Here is a 20,737-nt window from a genome sequence, read left to right as displayed (position 1 = left end):
TATCAGACACTGAGAAGCCTTGTAGTTGTAGAGCTTCTGCTGACCGCAGTGCTGTCTCAGTTTATCTGATTTTGTATAGAACTTTTAGCCACTGCAGCTAGATGGAAAGGAGGCTTGGATTTTTCTTCCTTACCCTTACATTCTTGTAGACCTTTTAACGTGAAACTGCTGACAACCCAGCACCTAGATAAAGCCTGAACTTGGAGAGAGGCAGCTCTGATATTTTGTATCTGAAGAGAGATCCTCTTTGGAGGGCCTAGCATAGAGGGAGGGACAGGGAGAAGCTGATGAAAAGGCAGGAGAGGAAGGTAGCATCTAGCTCTGTCTGAGTCTGGCTTCATCTGTTTTATTGGAAAAATCCTGAACAGTGGAGAGGGCCTAGCTCTAGCAACTAGGAGGCCTTTTGTATTCAGATTCCTCTCCTACCTTGGATAAGTCACTTTCTCTTTCCGGATCTTAACTCCTTTCACCAGTACTTAACATGAGGGGGACTGGAGATGATGTCTTCAGTTCTACGTTCCATGACAGTGGGAATCCCCAGGTTGCCAAATATATCCATATTCAAATGTTAAGTTGGAAAATGCCTTTAAAAGTGAAATTATTGTTAAAATGTCTATACAACTTCCCCCAGCCTTTCTAGCATATGGGCAAGCTGGAAGGCAGAGAGAATATCAGCGGAAGGAGTGAGTGAGCATTTGAAAGGAGGGTACATGATAACAGCTAACGGTTAGCTTACTAATTTAGGCTTACTGTGTACTGTACCATCAAAGCACTTTCCATGTAGTATTATCTTGTTGATACTCAAAACTCTGTGAAGTAGGTCCTATCATTCTCCCCATTTTGCAGATGAGGAAACTGAAGCTCAGAGAGGTTAAGTGACAAGGCCACACAGTTGGTAAGTAGCAGAATCAGGGTTCAACCCCAGGCAGAGTATTACTCCAGAAGTCTTACTCTTAACCATTTTACATCTACTTCCCGTATCTGCTGGGCACTGGGGACGTGAAGGGGAGGGAAAATCCAGACAGCTCAACTTTCTGATTTGTTCAAAGGAAAGGCAGTGATACAGGAAAATGTGGGGTGAGAGGATCGCCATGTCCCAGGTCTTGGTTGAGAATTCAAGAGTGAGTCACAGTTGAATAAAAGTCGATTTATTCAGAGAGATACATATTCCATAGACAGAGTGCAGGCTGTCTCAGAGGGAAAGAGAAAGGCCACGAAGTGTGGGGTTTGGGGCTTAGTTTAAAGTAGAAGTAGATACACACTCCATAGACAGAGTGAGGGCCATCTAGGAGGGAGCGAGAGCCTGTGAGGCATGGTGTTGCTAGTAATTATGGGCTCAGTAGCTTCATACGCTAACAAGTGGGAGGATTATTCCAACTATTTTGGGGAAAGAACTGGGATTACCAGGAATTGGGCCAGTGCCCACTTTTTATCTTTTATGGTTAGCCTCGGAGCTGTCATGGCGCCTGTGGGAGTACCACTTACCGTGTTAATATATTACAGTGAGCGTGTAATGAAGCTCAGGGTCTACTGGAAGTCAAGTCTCCCACTATCTTGGGCTTCAAGGTCTGTTTGGAGCTGAATTTTCCACCACCTTGGTGTTAATTGCTGTGTCATTCCTTGAATGACTGTGTCCTGTCCCCTTCCTTTCTGTCTCAGTAGAAGAGAAAACAGACTGTTGGCTAAAATTGAATTTCTTTTTCTTTTTTTAAAATGCAATGGCTATAAGTTCTATACAGAATACAAATATGGATGTGTTGTTGAGAAGAGGGAGAGAGAAGACTGAGAAAGACAGAACCACATCTAAGTACAGATGGAAGTGTGGAAGCCATGTTTGTGGCCATCGAAGTAAATTTATGCTATAAACTACGTGAAAGTGTGCTTTGAAAAAAATATACAAAAGCATTTGTGATGTTTTATATCCATTTCGATTACAAATGCCAGTTGCACTAGGTAGTACTGGTAAATTTCTTACACACTTAGTTTGCTTAGCAGGATCATTTCCTATTTAGTTAAAGATTAGTGTGTGTACATACATGCATATAGCTCATCCTTAGTTTTGGATAATAGACAGTGGATGCTGATGAGAGATCCAGCCAACCATCATCATTCAGGTAGGGGCTGACTGCCTTGTTAGTGGTTAATCCAGAATCCTTGCTTTTCCTAGTCCTTGTCTTTTGGCCATGACCCCAGTGTTAAGTAACTGCCAGGGCTATGGAGCTCAGTGAGAAGGAGATGGGCTCTACCCAACATCATTGTACCAGCCAGTAGCTCTGGTCAAAACATAGGTGGGAGGAAATGCTGAAATTATTTGGCTAAAGTGAGCCTGGGATTCCTATGAATTTCCCTAGCCTCATAACAATGGAATTGACTGGTTATTTGCAAATGAGTTTGCTGCTGGCTCAGAAATCAAAGGCAGATATCTTTAGTTGGGATATGGTGATTTAATATTAATTTCACATTTAATTACAGAAAAATCTAAGCTGTTGTCTGATATAAGTGCTCGTCTATGGTTTACATACAGAAGGAAATTTTCACCAATTGGTAGGTATATCATTTGTTGTACTATGCTTTCTTCCTTATAGATAGCTTGCCTGAGGTTATCAGTGGCTTCACAGAAGCCTCAGAATTAACAGCTAACTATGGTGAAGAATTTAATTTCGGGGAGTAGTTAAGTCTTATGCTTTATCCAGAAGCTTCATTGCCAAAGTGCCTCATCATGTATGGTTCCATGGTGTTCCTATGTAATGCGGGTATACTTCTGAGCCCACCTCCAAGTGTTCAGGCACTTAGACATATTACTTGTTTTTCTTCTAAGAGCAAGGAAAACGGCAAATAAACTTTTAATTTGAACAGTATCTATTAAATTACATCCCACTGCTTTGTGAAGCTACTTGATTATTAAAAATAACTGTATATGTGTATGTGTATATATATATATATATATATATACACACACACACAAAATCTTATGGTAGCTCACAGAGAAAAAAATGTGACAATGAATATATATATGTTCATGTATAACTGAAAAATTGTGCTGAACACTGGAATTTGACACAACATTGTAAAATGATTATAAATCAATAAAAAATGTTTAAAAAAATGATTGTACCTTGAAGTAAAGAAAATAATTCCTTTGATTTTTATTTTTTCCTATGAGATGAAAACATCTTGTCACTGACAGTTGAAATATAATAGATTTGCTTGGAATGAATTCTAGGCAGTTAAGAGCACATGCTGCTGGCCAGAAAAAAAGAACAGTTCAATAAGCAAAGTGGATAGGATTCCTCTAGAAACGATTTGTAAAATGTTTGCAAGTAGGGTGACCAGTTCCTAGTCTCATGGCCTGATAGGAAAGGATTATCCAACTTAAATGGTGGAAACTATTCTCCTAAGAGGAAACCTATCTGACTGATTTTGGTTCACACTGTACCTAGTAACTGGAATGAAATCAGCCTTTTTGATAAGTGTGAAAAATGAAGTCCACAGAGACCTTTGTAAAAAAATTTATTTTTGGCTCTTTATGGGAAGTACCTGAACAAAATACAGAAAAAAACAGTCTTTAGTACCCAGTGGTTCTAAACTGTTAACTTTCTCTGGGTGAAGAGATCTTTGTAAGATTTGAAAGCATTTGCGATTCAACTCTGACAATGTTTTGGCAGTAGATGGTCTCTTCCTTATGTGGGCTTCATTGCATCTTTTCCAGACTAATCTGGCCTCCAGCTCACAAGTTGGCTTAACCCTCCCCAGCTTGCTGTAGCAACTCTCCTTCAGTCCCCACAACAAAAAGAAAGGAGCAGCCACCTTGGTCCACTTGCCTTACATGGTTGGTGACCCCCTTTAGAGTTAGTCTTGTGAGATCATGCTTATGGCACCTCCATGCTGAGAAAGGAAAGCAGTGAACGCAGAATGTCTCCTCTGCCATCCAAATTACCTGATTTCATGGGTACCTTGACAAAGGATATTGAGCTCACCCTGGCCACGTATGTGGGATTTTTGTTACATCAAGTGTTTTCTTTTTTGAATTTTTAAAATTGAAGTATAGTTAGTTGCATTGTGTCAATTTCTGTTGTACAGCACAATGTCCCAGTCATACGTATGCATACATATATTCATTTTCATATTCTTTTTCTTTAAAGGTTATTATAAAATATTGAATATAGTTCCCTGTGCTATACAGAAGAAATTACATCAAGTGTTCTTTACATGGAACCTGTTGTCTTATTAACTGATTTTGTGCCTTTTAAAGATGTAGTACATTTCTCATTTATTAATACTATTTTTAATTATGACCATACTCATAACATCAAGTATTTACCTCATCCTGAGTAGGTTGTAGAACAATTTCACAGATACTCTCTCATTTAATTCTTACAATACCCACTGATATTAGGCAGAGTATGTGCTATTATCCCATCTGTAGATGAGACTTAAATATTAGGTAACTAGAAACTGGTCTTCTGATGACTAGTCTAGGGCTCTTTCCTTTATTTTACATTGTCCTTTTTGCTGTTTAGAACTTCATAAATGTAAATTTAGTCAAGAGCCTTCCAGATTTCTTTGACCATTTTGATGATTACCTTTGGTAGCATTTATTCCTTATCTGAGGTAAGAGTGCCCTCCCTGAGAAGTGAGTTGTGGAAAGCCAGGTTTGGTCAGGCAGATGATGACATGGCACGGACTGGGTGTTGATAGTCATACATGGTAGTCATCTACCAAAACTGCATGCATACCTGGACGTCTCTAAGCAGAAAACATAAGGGGCAGGTTTTGTTCGTTTGTTTGTTTTGTCCTTGGCCGTAGAACCTGTTTTGGTTAACTCAGCATTATCTTTGCAAGTTCCGCCCTCTAACAAACCCTGTTTGCTATCTGGCTCTCTCTCTTGCCTCTCTATTCAGAGTATGTGTGCCTGTCTGTCTTGTACAATTCCCAAATATGCTAATGTTTCAGGAGAGGACAATGTAAGGAATTCATATTCATTCCCATCCATTTTGCCAACAGGGGGAACGGGCCCTTCATCAGATGCTGGCTGGGGGTGTATGCTACGCTGTGGACAAATGATGCTGGCTCAAGCCCTTATCTGCAGACACTTGGGAAGGGGTGAGTTAAATTTGTTCTCAAAACTGCCTCAGAGACCTCTGTAGCTGCACCTATTGCTGGTGGTTTAGCCTTGGTGTTGAGGGAGCAAAACTGCAGGTCCTGAAGTGCTCTCTGCCAGCTCAAGTCGGAGGCTGACAAGTCAACAAAGCCTCATGAGAAGGAAACAGCCAGCATTTCCTTGTGACTCACCAAGCCAGAGAGTTATTTTCCTGGGACAGAATTGAATGTTGAGGCAGGTGTATCATTTAGAATTTCCATCTTCGCTATTGTTCGAGTGAGTCCTTAAACAGATCAGATAACAAAAGGAGCAGGAAGGAGGGTGTGGTGGTAAGTCTGTTTTTTGACCTCATTTAAAATATCTGCCTGATGAAGGATGTCAGTGACCTTAAAGGAAGTGCCTAATGCAGGAGCTGGCGCTATTTTGGTTTGGGTTCACTGACGATGGCCATTTGATGATGAAGGAATTCTTAAATTAGCTTCCTCAGGAGGCTGCTTCATTAAGAACCTTCCGGTAATCATTGTTGGAGCTCTTGAGTCTTGCTTTCTCAAGACCTCTGCATGCTTCCCTATCGGCGTCTGTAGGCTGACCTTGGTTGGATGCCAGTTCAGGCATTTGGTTCAAGTCTGGTTTGACTAGGGGATGAGGGATTGAAAGGACACCTTGGATGAGATTGGGCTGCTGAACTCATCAGTTGTTGCTCCTTGAGATTCAGAGGTACAGAAACACACTCCCTTTTCCCCACTGCACCACTTCACCCATCCTCCTGCAGTTACCAGAGAGGATTGGGGAAGGGTATGCACGGGTTTCAGGGCTTAATGCCTTCATTTCAGGGTTAAGGATATCCTGTGCCTGTGTCCCCTGGGTAGTGGCATACTATCTGTTTTATAGATGAGGAAACTGAGGCTTAGGAACTGAGTCAAACAGCAAGAAAGTTTTGATTTGGGAATAGAAGGCAGGTCTTCTGACTCCTTGTCTAGTGATTTTTCTACTGTACACATACTTCTTGGAGCAGGTCCGTTCTTAGTGTTTAACTTTCCCACTTATGAAATACTTCAAGATGATTCTTCTGGAAGTGAGTTTTGTGGAAAGCAAACTGGGGAGAAGAAGCCCACAGTCAGCAGTCTCAATTGTTTTAATATAAAAGCAAAAAGTAGCAGGAATAATTTGAAAGTAGATCTTAGAGCTAAGATGAATTAGAAGATGTAATTTTATAAAGAAGTACTTTGGAGTGCTTCCTATTTGGTTATTTTACAGTTGAGGTGGGGTGTTCACTTATCACTGTCATCAGTAAATATTTAGCAGCCAGCTAACCAGGATTTCCCCCCCGACTTGGACAGTTTGGTAGGTGATGAAAACCAGTTGGATGGTGTTCACCCTCTGAAGACTGCTGGATACGAAGTTGAAAACTTTGGTTTCAGAAATTACTGGAAGCAAGGAGTACTGAAAACTCTGGGGATAATAGCCTTTGGCTTCAAGTAGATTTCAGTTGTGAATCCAAACGCTCTCTAAAATCTCAAGAGAGAAATTTATGTCTTGGAAGCAAACTAAGGCTCAGAAATCTGTCCTGTTAGACAGCGTTCCTTGAGCTGAGGGAATGGGAGTAGGGCGTCCTGCCCACGGCGATGATGGGTTTCTGCAGTTGTCCTCAGTGAGCAGTAAGTAGCCTCTGTAGGATTTGAGGGACTGTGTCTAAGGCGCAGATGGGATCCCTACAGATATTTTAGTTTTCGTCATAAGGAAATCTTGAAGATCTGATAGCAAAGGTATTTGTTTTTCTAAAGCTCAGTGTGACCTTTTTAAAAGGTTGTGTAAAAATGGCAGCATGGATTTTTTTTTTCCCTTAAAGCTTCCTTAGCTGCGAATGGTGCATCTTCCCCTGGGAAGGGCTGTGTGTCAGAATAGCACTTCCCCCAGTGAGACTCCTTTGGCACTGCTGTCAAAATATACGGACCAAAGCCATTGCTGTCTGTGTGGAAATGAGACACTATGGTGTCTGGGTGATATACCGAGGTTTTGTGGTGACCTCCTGTTCACTGGGTAGCTGACCATAAAGGCCTTGTGACACTGTTTTCAGGTCATATTTATCCAACTCCAGCTCGTGGGCTAAGCCAATTCCTTGGTCAACTTCTTGTTTTGCTTTTACTTTATACCCACTGAGTCTTTGAAAAAAAATCAGTTCACAGATGTCTTTGTCATCAAATATTCAAGATTCTTAGGAATGTTCTAACCTGATTGTTCTCATCTTCTAGGTGTAACTCCTTTGTTTTCCTTCTAACTTCATAGTCACAGTAAGAGTGCAGAGAAATAATAAACTCTCTTACTATAAAAAATGATTTTAACTCTTTTTCCCTAAAAAGACTGGAACTGGGAGAAACAGAAAGAGCAACCCAAAGAATACCAACGAATCCTACAGTGCTTCTTAGATAGAAAAGACTGTTGCTACTCCATCCATCAAATGGGTAAGATTACATCAGTAGTTTAAAGGCTGTCTCTGTTCTGTAGTCCAATTAAGAGGAAAGAAACACTGTATGTGAAATTCAGCTTACGTGGCCTGTACTTGCTCTTCTCGTCCTCTGCTTTATATGTGGCTCCACTAAGTCGTCCATCTACTTAATTATTTATGCAAAAAATTAGGAGTTTGTGGTTTGTTGGAAGACCTTTTGCTAACATGTTTATTTTTTCCACACAAAAACAGCACAAATGGGCGTAGGAGAAGGGAAATCAATTGGCGAATGGTTTGGACCAAATACAGTTGCACAGGTGTTAAAGTAAGTAAAAGAGTCTGGCATGTGCGTTATTCTACTGTCTCCTATGCCTCCCTCCACCAACTCAGTGTCCCATCAACCTAACTGTTCTTGCCATCCCACTAAGCTACCCCTCCCACTAAGCTACCAAACATCTGGACCATTTTGCTCAGATGGTTCTTTAAAATGTGTAATACATGTGGACAACTGTCTTGGTATATCAGAGCTGGAGTCATTGGTACCCGTCTATGTGGAGGCCCCTCAGGACTCACTCCATATCCCCTGCTGTAGGCTGGTGCTGACATGCCAGGGAGCCATCAGCCTGAGGGTCACTTTGAAGCCAAAAGGTTTATACTAAGAGGGGAGGCCTGAGCCAGCCTAGACAAGACACAGACTCCCACCCTGTGTAGTAGTACAAAAAAAATATTCTTCATTGATTCAGTCAACATTTCCTGGGTGATGCTACTGTGCTAAGTACTGGGTGTACAGAAATAAACTAGACTTAGTCATTGCCTCAAGGAACTCACCACCTATTGGAGGAGACAAGCCCCAAGAGAGTCTTGGAATCAGTTTGTCATCTCTTAGCAGATTCAAGGTACCCCAGCGTGGTACTTTTGCACTTGTCCTGGTAAGTCCCAGAAGTCCCCTCCCACAGCAATAGGTGAAGCAGAGAGGCCAGGGCCAACATTGTGGAAATGAATGGGGTGAATGGCAGCAGCACCGACACCTGCAGGCCACCTCATCCATTGTCACTCTCCTGCCTGACAACCTGTCACCAAACAAAAACTCCATGAGGGCAGATATTGTATTTGTCTGGTTCTGTCCTGAAACACTAGCACATCACGCTGCCTGGCACATGGCAGTACTCAATAAATACTTGATGAATGAGTGAAAATGGCAGCCAGAATCGGGCTGGATTTAGGCATCAGACGATGGAAACCACCTGGCCTTCTTTGGTGTAGCTACTTCAGTTCCCGGGCTCTCTGGAGTGTGATGGCAGGACCTGCTCCAGGCAAAATACAGATAGGGCACTGTTTCCATCATTAGCCAACCTTCGGGGAACTAGAATGCTTTGGTAATGTGCTTGTGAGGAAAGTAGTCTGGATTTCCTGGGAACCGGAGGGAACCTATAGCTTGGCATTACTCTTTGCCAACAGTGCAGCCTTTCTGAGACCACGTTCTTGCCTTAGTCTGTAGTGCCCTTTGGCGGCATTGTTGATCTGCTGAGTGAGGATCTGGCAGGATTTCAGGAACCACTGTAGGAGCCCAGGGTAGAAAGTGTAGAAGATTAGAATGGCTGTGCTGATCCCCAAACCCAGCTTGATATGGTTGATTTTAAATGACATCCCTCAGAATTTGCTTCTTCCTTCTAAATTTTGAGGTTCCCAACAACAAGCAAATGGAAACATACATTTTTAAAAGAATTTAAGTGGGTTCTTACTCATCATGATCATGATTATCATTAACAACAGCATATGATGATGATGTCATCATTGTTTTGGGGAAAGATAATACATTAAAATGAGTGAAATTAAAATATAATGGTTGGGGGAGGGTATAGCTCAGTGGCAGAGCATGTGCTCAGCATGCACAAGGTCCTGGGTTCAATCCCCAGTCCCTCCATTAAAAATAAACAAATAAATAAAAACTTAATTCCCTCCTCCCCCCCAAAATAAATTGTAACAATGTGAAATTGTAGAAAAAAATGCTCAAAAAAAGAAAAATTAAAAAAAATATATAATGGTAATTAACCCCTTCCTGGGAGCCACTTCGGTTTGGGAGAGAACGTGGTTTTTGTTTGGTCTGGTTTTGCTTTTTTGGCCATTGAGACTGGGTTTTACCCAAGAATCCCAGAGTAGCTAGGTTAAACATGTCTTCTTCAGATTGGCAAGAGGAGAACATGATAAGGGAGAAATAGGCAAGATACTTTACTCAGACCTCAGATTATCTCCCTTTTAAAGGGATTTTCTTTCTAATTTCCTCTGAAGTCATGTAATTCAGCACGCTCTCTTTCTTCCGCTATTGACCAGCAAGGTCGGGCACTAAGTCCATCTCGGCCCAGGTCTCCTTGGACAGCATCCTTACGGCACGTGGGAAGGGGTGGAAGAGATCACTTCTCTCTCTCTCTCTGGATTTCTCTGGGGCTTATTCTTTGTATTATCTATACTCCTAAACAAATATAGATATTTTAATAACAGTTTTCTTTTTTTTTGAAAAATCAGAATGTCTGTTATTTAAGAAAAGAACACCAAATCTCTTGGGAGCAGATGCACTGGTAACTTCTCTCTTTCACCCAATAGGAGTAACATTGTTTTATGAGGCAGACTTTTCCATTTTGTAAAGCAGGACCTTCTTTTTGAGGTTCAGAAACAGTGACTCTGGCATTCCATTTTCAAGGTCACTGGACAGGGAATGTTCCAGAGCTCAGTCAAGGGAGCCAGACCTGACCCAAATCCCAACTTCTCTGTGGCTCAGCGTTTGGTAACTTCAGGAACACTGGGCACACGTAGGTTGCACTGCTTCCTGCCGAGATTTCCATCTTCTCCAATTGTGACTTCATCATATGTTGCTTTGCAGAAAACTTGCTTTATTTGATGAGTGGAATTCCTTGGCTGTTTATGTTTCAATGGATAACACCGTGGTCATTGAGGACATCAGTGAGTCCCCGGCCTGTTGACCTTGTTGGGTGGTGGGTGATGACGTTCTTCCTCAGCATTCAGAAAGTGTGTGTGTGGTTGGGGGAGAGAGAAGGAGAGAGAGAGGGAGAGATACACACTCACTCACTCACTCACACTCTGGCCTGTGCCTCTAGCAGGGCAGAGGAGCTTCGGGAGTACAGGGCTCTGGTTCATCACTCCCTGCTCCCTTTTCTCTCTTCCCTTTCAGCTTTCTGAAAGGGGAACACACTTAGAGGATCTTTGCCGCCCCTCAGGGAGGTCCCAGACACTTTCCTTCCAGGACTCCCCGGGTGCGGATAATGAGTTAAACCACCGACAGGTCTTCTGTGGCAGCCCTCGCCGTGCTCCCCGCCACGGGCTTAGAGAGACCAGCAGACCCAATCCCTGTTTGCAAGGCCCTTGCAGTCTAGTTGAGAAACGAGATTCTCTCAGTGAGCCCATGATATCTGAGGAGAGGTGAGTGAGTGTTCAGCTGCCAGCAGGAAGAGAAGGAAGGGCTGGAGGAGTGGCCTGGGCCTCCTGCGGGAGGTGGGGCCGCAGGGCCCTGGTGGCGGAGGGGAGGGCCCTCCAGGCAGGGGCTGTCATGTGAGGTCTCCCTCAGTCTTGCCCTGGGCATCTCTGAGGGCTGGATCCCCCTTATTTGCCCAGCTCTCTTGTCTTCTGTTTCTAGAAAAGATGTGCTGCACCCTTCCCTTGAGTGCTGACACAGCAGCTGAGAGCGCCCCCGACTCTCTGAATGCTTCGACCCAGCGTAGGGGCCCCTCTGCCTGCCGCCCAGCCTGGAAACCCCTGCTGCTCATCGTGCCCCTTCGCCTGGGCATAAACCAAATCAATCCTGTCTATGTTGATGCCTTCAAAGTAAGTCGCACCTTGCCCCGAGCCCCTTGCCGCCTGCCCATCCCACCACCATGTGAGCATGGAGATCCGTGAGCAGCAGTCCGCAAGTGAGTTGAGCATCCTGCATTCTCTTTCCCTCCAGGAGTGTTTTAAGATGCCACAGTCTTTAGGGGCATTAGGAGGAAAACCAAATAACGCCTATTATTTCATAGGATTCTTAGGTAAGAAAAGAGGAATCACAAGTAAGTCATTGTGGGCTAGGGGAGGGTGGGCAGGTTTGCACGGGAGACCAGGCAATTCTAGCCTGGAGATGTTGTGGCCTCTGGGTAGCTCATCCTGTCTTCAGCCTGAAAAGTGACACTTACATGGACCTAATAGAGAGCAGATCCCCCTTTGATGCTTCCACTTCCTTGCCTCTTGATAAGATGGTTCCACGGCTGCTTTCCCGCTGGACCACTCCAAGGTCCTAGTACTGCTTCAGGATCTGTCTCTCATTCCTGTGGGACCCAGGGCGGCGGGGCTTGGCTCCCTTGGCCTTGCCGATCCCCATCTCATCTGGGCTTAAGCATTCAGGCTAGGAGCTGTCCTCTGGCTTCCCAGGTCCATGCAGCTCGGCCTGCTAGTTCATTGTTCAGAGCTCTGACTAGGTGGGAATTAGAGGAGGCGAAGACAGAGGTATCCCTTTTCTGATAATGGAGGCTCGGCCTTAAAGCTGCTGACCTCCTAACGCGGATTCTGATGAGCAGCCGGCATTCTCTCCTTCGGTAGACGCCTCTGGAAGCCTAGCTGTGACCAGAGACCTTTAAGGCCCTTGGCACACAAGATGAGGTAGCCTGGTGCTTCTCAAAACTTTCATGTGCACAGGGATCACCTTGAGAGCCTATTAAAATGCAGGTTCGGCAGGTCTAGGGTGGGGCCCGGGGGCCTGCATTTCTAACAAGGTAGTGCCAGTGGTGCTGGCACTCGCCACGCTTCGAGTACCAGAGACCTTGACACCTGGTTAGGACTGAAGAGCACGGGTGAGGGAGTGAGGCGGTTGGGGAAGTGTGATACGGGACCCCTCTGGCAGGAGTGGGCTTCCAGGAAGTTGTGAGCTTAGAGTGCGAGGGAGAGCCCAAAGCAGGCATAGGGAATGGCCTGAGGGATGTGCAGAGGACAGGGTGAGATGAGCTTGGCTCCTCTCCCACCCATCTCCCCCTCAGAGATTCAGGGAGGCAGGTGGAAACAAACCTGGCCCTGGATGTGGCTAGTCTCCCACTGGCTAGCTGTGTGACAGCAGGACGAGTGACAACTCTTTCAGTCTCAGGTTCTTTTTACGGAAAATAGGGCTGACACCTGACTCACACGCTTTGTCATCTCACAGTCAAGCCCTCAACAAAGAGCCAGCCTTACCGCAATGCCTCTTTCCTCTGCTTGCTCTTCCTCTCTTTAAGGTGAGGTTTCTCCGCAGTTGCCTTGGCTCAAGTGCTGCCATCTACTGGTCGAGCCTGAGAACTACAGCTTGATGGAAAATAAGGAAACTGGAGGCTTTTATTTTTCTAAGTACAAAACCTAATATTTAGATGTTCTCTGTTTCTAAGCTTTTGGGTTCCTGTCAAAGAAAATGTTGCTGAACTCTATTTTCTATTGCTTGTGCTTGAGGACAAGGTGGAAACAGATTGGAAAATAATTTTGTAGGGATCTCAGTGAATTTCTGGGCACCTTGGCCTCCCTTTATCCCAAGTTTCCCAGGGAGAATTCACCAAGCTGGCATAGCCCTCCTGTTTCCAGGGGCCACTGGGTCGGGGAGACTTTTGTGGAGTCGGACTACTTATGAAAGAATTGTGGGCAATCCTCAGCTCCCAAGACAGAGGTTTCCATAGGGGCCATTTGCCCACTCACTTTCATAAATCCTTTGTTTAACCTTCACTTAAGGCTCCAAAGTCCTCCCAACACCCCTTTTCTGACTCACCCCCTTGCTGTACCAGGTCTGGGGGGTCCAGATTGGTAGAATGCCTAAAGGGAGGGAAGAGATGAGAATTGCCATTTTCTACACCAGGGACTCTGCAGAGCATTCTCTCTCAATCTCTCCCTCTCTTTCTCTCTCCTTCTCTCTCCATGTATAAAAATACATATACTTATATTATCACTGTAATATATTGTTTATTATATTATATATTGTATATTAAAACCTGTATACATGTGCCGAGAGATACAAATTAATATCGATAGTTAGAGATGGATAGCTGTAGAGAGATAGATAGAGTTAGCAAACACCCCTGTGGGGTAGAGGTCATTATTTCCATTGACACCTAGTGAAACATTTAGAGGCGCTGTTTCCTCAGAGTCATCAAGCTCAACAGTAGCAAAGCCAGGGTTTGATCCCAATTTGGCCATCCCTGCCCACCACACCACATTGCTTCTCGAGTGCCCTCTTGCCCAAGTGGGGAGCTGGGAGAAGCTCCTGGTGTGCAAGACTACACACCAGGCCAGGGTGAGAAACTGGCTGGGAGACTTTTTTCCACTTAGAGAAGAGATGTTTGTCCTCTGCATTTTGGTGGGGGTCGCCACCTGGAGGTCCGTCGCATGAGCCCGGTGTCTGCAGATTGTTGACGTGCCTGCCCCTTCTCTTTAGGTCTTATTAGAGACGTTGATTTAGTCCCCATATCGTTTCTAGGACTTTTTATTTAATCTACTGTATCTCTTTTAAGCACTCTGAGAAATAGGGCAGGCCACAAAGCTCCACTGCACGCGTGTGCACGCACGCACATACACACACACACACAGACACACACACACACACACACACACACACACGGGAAAGGGCCAGAGTCAGAGAGGATGCTGTGATTATTCCCAGTACCTTAACTCAAACACTGGCAGAGGTGGGGAGGGTATAGCTTAGTGGTAGAGCGGATGCTTAGTATGCATGAGGTCTTGGATTCAATCCCCAGTACCTCCGTTTTTAAAAAAAGTTTTAAGAAACCCAAGCAAACCAAAAAAACACTGGCCTCTGACCCTACTTTGGATTTACATTTTCTTGTGCACAACTTCTTTCTCCTCTTCCCTTTCTGTGGTCTTAGGTAGGCTTCCTTCTAAACGTCGTGGTTGTTACTCTTCCTTGTACCTTGAGGCTTTTTTTTGATATTAACTGATCTTACCCACCTTGGTCTGGGGGAATATGTACCTTGACTTTCATAAAGCAAGTCATTTGGAGGCACTGATTTCCATATTATATATGAAGGGAAATACTCCTGAGTCTCAGCAAGCTACTTCTATGACCACCTTGTGTTTGTGTTGTGTTTTAAGCATTTCACAGAGGTGAAATCTTCTCATTCTGGTCAGACCCTGTGACGTAACTGGGACAGGCCTAGTGACCCCAGTTCAAAAATAAGAAAATTAAGACAGAGTGAGGGAAGTGGTCTGTCCTTCATCTGTGATAAACGTGTCCTATGTTTGCATCAGACACCAGACACACTCTTTGCCAACAGGAGCACTTAGATGTGCCCAACATGATCCTGGATGCCATTCCAGGGAGGGTCTTTGGGGTGTCCCTCCCTACCCCATCCTCCTGCCTCAAGGGATCTCTCTTTGCTTGCCTAACCCAGTCTAGAACACAGGAGCCCAGATGGCTTTTGGGCCTGGCCAGTGAGGTTGGGGTACCCGCTCTGGTACTTGGCCAACTCAGCATGCAGCTGACAAGCATCAGAGGGACTCTCTGCCCTCTAAATATCAGATAAAAGTGGAGATTTTACTATCCCAGACCCCTCCCAGGGCATTACTAGGCTAGGCTTTTTCAATTTAATGGAGCATGATTTTTCTCTCATTTGTAATGATCAGTCATCTCAAAGTGAGTTTTCCCGGTGAGGCGTGTCTGTACTGATATTAATGTGACCAAGGCAGTGCTTTCTGACAGGAATTACTGACTTGCTAACAATGACTAACTTGCTAGCTAGTCAAGCCAAGAATTCAGCTCCCTGGTATCTCATCCATAGCAGAGTCAGCATTCCCATTTCTTTTGGAGGCCAAAGCCTTTTTCCTTCCCAGATGTGCTCTTTGACCACAGCTCTAAGAACCAGTGGTCTTGAGCAAGATGTTTTCCAATGTTGAAAGAGTCAGGAAGCTCCCTAATGGCACCTGGACTCATGGCCTGGTGATTCTACCTACCACCCCTTGGCTACTGCTGCTCACAGAGCCCGCCATGTCATCTGTGGTCGCTCATTCCCATCTTTCCCCAAACCTGTCCCTTTCCATTTTTGGATGTGGATTTTGCAGAGATGTAAATGCTAGGGCAAGTCTTCTCATTGAATGATGGGCTTTGGGTGTAGGTGGCTTCCTTCAAGCATGTTTACCCTACTTCAGGCTTTCTGTCATCTCATTCTCATTGTCACCAAGGGAGGGGTTAGGAAAACCAGAGCACCTCCTCCCAAGGAGAGCAGTGGGACCAGGGCCGGTGGTTCTTCTAAAGTTAAGCTTGTCTCATTCAAAACAGGTAATGAGCTCATTTTTCTGGACCCTCACACAACCCAGACCTTTGTTGACACCGAAGAGAATGGAACGGTTGATGATCAGACTTTCCACTGTCTGCAATCCCCGCAGCGAATGAACATCCTGAACTTGGATCCTTCTGTAGCATTGGTGGGTATCTGAAGGTTGGGTGGGCCAAGAGATACAGTGCTGCCTTATCACAGTTTGATTCCCTGGAAGTTATCCAGGTTGCTAGGTAGTGTGGCAGAAGAATGTTCACTCCCCACCCACCGTGAGAGGTCATGTAGTGTAGTTTAGCGGGGAAGGAACGGACCATGAAGCCGAACTGCTCAAGTTGGGATCTAGGTCCTGCCACCTACCGGCTGTGGACTTATGGGGAGTCCCTTAACTTTTCTGAGCCTTGGCCTTCCTATCCCTACAGTGGGCAAAATAATCTTTCCTTGCTTGTGGGGTTGTGTGAGGTACGCTATGTGTAACACTCTGAGCACAGTGCCTGGCATGTTGCAAGCATTCAAGAAATGTTAGTTATCATTAGTATTACCATCTTTCCCCCTTTTCATTCTTGCCCTCTAATGATTGCCACCCAGGCACAGGGAATAAGATGGGACATAGGTAGGGAGGGATAAGGGGGAAAGACCTCCTGGGTGGACAGTGTCCATTCCTCTGTGCGCACAGTCCAGGAAGCTGCAGGGTTTCCCCCCCTGGAAATTTGACTGCTATCCACACATCGAGGGGGCAGCTGCCTGTGGAGTAGCCAGTGGTTCCGAGGCCTGTCTGCATCCTCTCTTCCACTTTAGCCCAATTGTCAGAGCACCAGTGACAGAGAGCTGACAGAGTCCTCCTCTTGTTTTAGACAGTTCTTTCACTACTGTAGGATGGTTCTGAGGCTAGAGAAGGAGGCTGAAAGTTCTTTATCTTAATAGATAATTTCCTGAAGGTCAAAGCCACCTTATTAAGTAATGTCTCTAGCTAAAATTACCATTTGGCTTTTGTTTGCTGATTTTAATGGGCTATTCTTTATAGATAGGAATATTTGTGCATTGAATGTAATGGAATTAACCCCATGCTTTAGACATTGGTCTTCAAATTACTATATTTCAAAGGGATGGGGTAAAAGGGAAGGGGGCAAAATAAGAGAGAGAAGCAGAGAGAGAGAATCAATATGAATAGACAAATACGTGTGTGTCCAAGTGAGACACGCATATTTCCTCCTTATTGCTGGGAGGACCCATCCACAGGGAGCGGCCCACATACTACATCACAACTCTGGGCCAACAGCTGGCTCCATCTTGCAATACAGAGGGCCTGCCTTGGTGCCCCCGACCTGTTCTAAGTTGTGTTCTTTTGCTTTCCCCCAAGGGATTTTTCTGCAAAGAAGAAAAAGACTTTGATAGCTGGTGTAGCCTTGTTCAGAAGGTAAAGATGTATGTTTTTCTTAGTCTTAAAAAACAGACATTATTCAGTATAATTCTTTTCCAAGACAACTTTTCATAGTAACATAAACCTAGCCTGACACGACTTTACTGCAAGAGAAAGAAAATAAGACGTGTGGAACTGCACCTAACTTTGCAGGAACCAAAACAATGTCTGGTTTGTAATTTGCTTAGTATGTCCAGTGAGCAATATTCTTAGCTACTAAATGTTTCTTCTCATTAAGCCTATGAATCAATGAAATATTCAACTAATATTGCACCATTTTAACCTAAAAATGCCAAGTTTATGTAACTCAGCCTAAATTCTTCCTTATTCTGTTTATAACACAGAGCTGGTTCAAGAAACGAAACTACTTTTCTATTTGTTTAGTGGTCCATTGGCAGTTTAATGGATTCCATTATGGTTTTAAGGGGCTTGCCTTTCTATTAACTGTCTTATTTATATAAAATATAGGCGTACTCCACCTTAAAGGAAACACAATTTGCAGAAATCTGTGTAAATACAAAAGCAAGGTATTCTTTCTTTTTAGCGTTTTATATCAAAGAGTGTTTATCGTTTTGTTGGCTCACAATCTTTGTATGTGCCTCCCTCATCCTTTACTTCTAACACATGCCAAATATGTGGAAGACACTGATAAATGCTTAGTGAAAGAAGGAAGGGCGATCATAGGGAGTAGCGTACAGAGCCCTGGATGGGGTGGCAGGAGACATGATGTTCTCCTATCTGCAAAGCAAAGAGACTGTAGAGATGGGAGCCCAGAGCCTCTTGTAAGGCGGGAAGATTTTTCTTCACAAGTGAACACATAGTTAACACTGAAGTCCCTAGCTGAATCTGAAAGCCAGTGAATAATTAGCTGAGAGATAACGGAGAATTATATTCTAAAGGCAATACGTACATTTCAGAATGCAGCAAAGTTGGATTTAGATCACATTTCAAGTTAGAATGAAACTTTTCTGATAAGACGATGCCATTTAAATTAGGACATACGCCATATAAGTGTTGGACTGAAACTGAAACCATGCCAGTACATACCGATATTCTTTTGGGGCAGATTTGATTACCCAGCATTTCTTAGGAGCCAACACTTCAGGAACATCTCACTCCTAAATTGAGTTGGTCCCGTGCAACTGCCATATGACCTGAACCTCATAATGGAGCGTGGGCAGCAAGTACTGGCCTTCCATCAGATATTCTCTCCAGTGTCCTTCCTTCGTGGCCAGCAGTATGGAGAATTGAAGAGGCCTGGGTCTTCAGATGGGTCAGGTAGAGGATGGGTGTATTTGCTAGGCCAGTGCTTTCACCTTTCAACAACCAGGCCACTCTCTCAGGGTTTGAGGTGCCAGTTGGACAGAAGTGTTGTGACTCTGCAGTGCTTAACAACTGTTTCTGTCTCCTCAGGAAATTCTAAAGGAAAACTTAAGGATGTTTGAATTAGTTCAGAAACATCCATCGCACTGGCCTCCCTTTGTTCCTCCAGCCAAGCCAGAAGTGACAACCACGGGTGCAGGTAAGCTGTTGTTCAGGGGCTCTCTGGGCAGCAAACCCAAGGACAGCAGTTGCTTTATGAGACAAGCAATTGAGGGTCGTGCTGTCCGGGGAATGTAAAATTTCTACTCAGATGGACTGATCAAGGAGTGGTGCTTCTGATTATTTCAATCTTCTGATAAACTGATTTGACCAATTTCAAAGAATGATAATAGAAGAAAATGAGGTCCGTGCAAAAGTGCCGTGCAAAATCAAAGTGACTCGAATTTTTTTTTTCATGGCCTGATTCAGAGAGCAAATCAGAAGCAATGGATAATTCAAAAGGTCCCTCAAAGGTCTTCCAGAGCCTCATCTTCATCACTGTGAATAGGACTATGTAACAAATCCGGTTATTTTGATTCTTCACAGAGAATTGCTAATACTTGGCAGTGGTCCTACCTGTTAGCCTCCTCTACACAAGCTTTTCTGTAGCAAAGCAATTAAAAAATGCATGGTCTTAACTAGCGAGTAATGTACTGATTGCTTGAACCGAAGTGTCCAGCTTTTCTTCTTTCTCATTTCTGTATTCTGATAGAATTCATTGACTCTACTGAACAACTAGAGGAGTTTGACCTGGAGGAAGATTTCGAGATTCTGAGCATATAGGATAGTGGGAACTCAGCTTGGAGATCTGTCTTCCATCTGGCACCAGATGAACATGAACTCATCACATACAACTTTTCTAGTCAGCAAGTGCCTGGTATATGCCAACAGCATACAAACTCTACAGCAATCATGACTGAGCCAATCACTGTTTCTCAGAAAAAGCCAAATAAATGAACAGTAATACCCCTTTCTCCAGAAAGACCTAGAACAATCATGGAATGTAGGAGGAGAAAGATTAGGAGTTGTCTCTTGCTTCCCAGCTTCTTACATGGCCATGGCGAGTCTTCCGCTACTGAAATGAGGAGGTGGATGTCTGGAAGATAGACAGCAACTCCCACCTTGCTTCCAGCACCTGCAGACTAGAGGTGGTGACCCTGTGCTTCTTCACCCTTTCAGGTGTGACCTCTTTGGGCTAAATACTAAGAAGCAATCTGTTGTCTTGCTCTAATAATAAAGTGATAATCATTGCATCAGGGAGGAAAAGTTCTTAAGTTATTTGAATATGTATTTAAATAATTATAATTAATATCAAAGCCTTTCAAAGAAATTACATCAGATGTGCACTTAGTGATCTCCCTCCTGTTTGAGGGAACCTTACTATTTGATGGGTCACTGTCCCCATCCTTACTGATAGTTTTGTCAGATGTCACCCTGTCCTTAAATCAAATCATGATCACTTAAATCGGGGGTCAGCAGGAAATGTTTTAGGCTCTGCAGGCCATGTACCTGCTGTCACAGCTACTCATCTCTGCTGGTGAAGCCCCAGAACAGCCACAGACAAAGTGCACACAAATGAGCCTGGCTGTAATCCAATAAAACTTTATTTACAAAAACAGGTGGGGGGCTGGCTTTGGCCCATAGGCTATAGTTTATCAGTCACTGACTTAAATTATGGATTTTTGTTTGGGAAATTAAAAAGTTGTTTAAGTGAGACTCCATTTTGGTTGCCAGTCATAATTGGAAAGAATTATTTATGTGGTGACATTTAATTTGTGCATCAGGTACAATTCCAAACCATTTCAGGACTAGCCACATACTAAATTTTAAAGCACATATTCATCAAATAGGCTTTGCTAACCACTCTCGCCCTCAAGGCCCAGCAGTATCTTCCAGTTTTCTTCTCCTTGCCTTCTTAATCCATGTGCATTTCACCTCCATCCTCAACCAAGTCCCCAGGAAGGCCAGCAAGCGTGGTTTGAAAGCTAGCACCAAACCAAGGTGGGTTTTTTTTCTTTTGTATATGTAGGAATATGTGAACATTTGTTTCCTTAGATTCCATTTTTTTTTCCAGTAGATAATATATTCCAGTGGTTCAGAATTTGAAAGGTATTCAGGGAAATCTC

General features: G+C 44.0%; 1 protein-coding gene across 3 annotated transcripts in view; it reads left to right on the top strand.

The window, feature by feature from the left end:
- Window positions 1-19,869, top strand: part of ATG4A (autophagy related 4A cysteine peptidase) — a 53,632-nt gene extending 33,763 nt beyond the window's left edge. Inside the window, exons 3-13 of one of the 3 annotated variants that reach the window (XM_031675468.2) lie at window positions 2,473-2,544; window positions 5,005-5,103; window positions 7,462-7,563; window positions 7,800-7,872; window positions 10,426-10,505; window positions 11,197-11,384; window positions 11,506-11,584; window positions 15,835-15,980; window positions 17,190-17,246; window positions 18,663-18,771; window positions 19,324-19,869. In XM_031675468.2, the coding sequence (XP_031531328.1) occupies window positions 2,473-2,544; window positions 5,005-5,103; window positions 7,462-7,563; window positions 7,800-7,872; window positions 10,426-10,505; window positions 11,197-11,384; window positions 11,506-11,584; window positions 15,835-15,980; window positions 17,190-17,246; window positions 18,663-18,771; window positions 19,324-19,394 (1,076 nt within the window). In that variant the 3' untranslated portion in view covers window positions 19,395-19,869. Of the gene's footprint in view, window positions 1-2,472; window positions 2,545-5,004; window positions 5,104-7,461; window positions 7,564-7,799; window positions 7,873-10,425; window positions 10,506-11,196; window positions 11,385-11,505; window positions 11,585-15,834; window positions 15,981-17,189; window positions 17,247-18,662; window positions 18,772-19,040; window positions 19,253-19,323 lie in introns of those variants that run through there. The other 2 variants (XM_072955627.1, XM_072955628.1) reach the window with 2 other exon arrangements.
- The last annotated feature ends 868 nt before the right edge of the window (window positions 19,870-20,737 follow it).

The sequence above is a fragment of the Vicugna pacos genome, chromosome X (genome assembly GCF_048564905.1).
Source record: "Vicugna pacos chromosome X, VicPac4, whole genome shotgun sequence".
Lineage (NCBI taxonomy): Eukaryota > Metazoa > Chordata > Mammalia > Artiodactyla > Camelidae > Vicugna > Vicugna pacos.
Note: the sequence above shows the minus strand (reverse complement) of the source record. Positions and strands in the feature narration are given on the sequence as shown.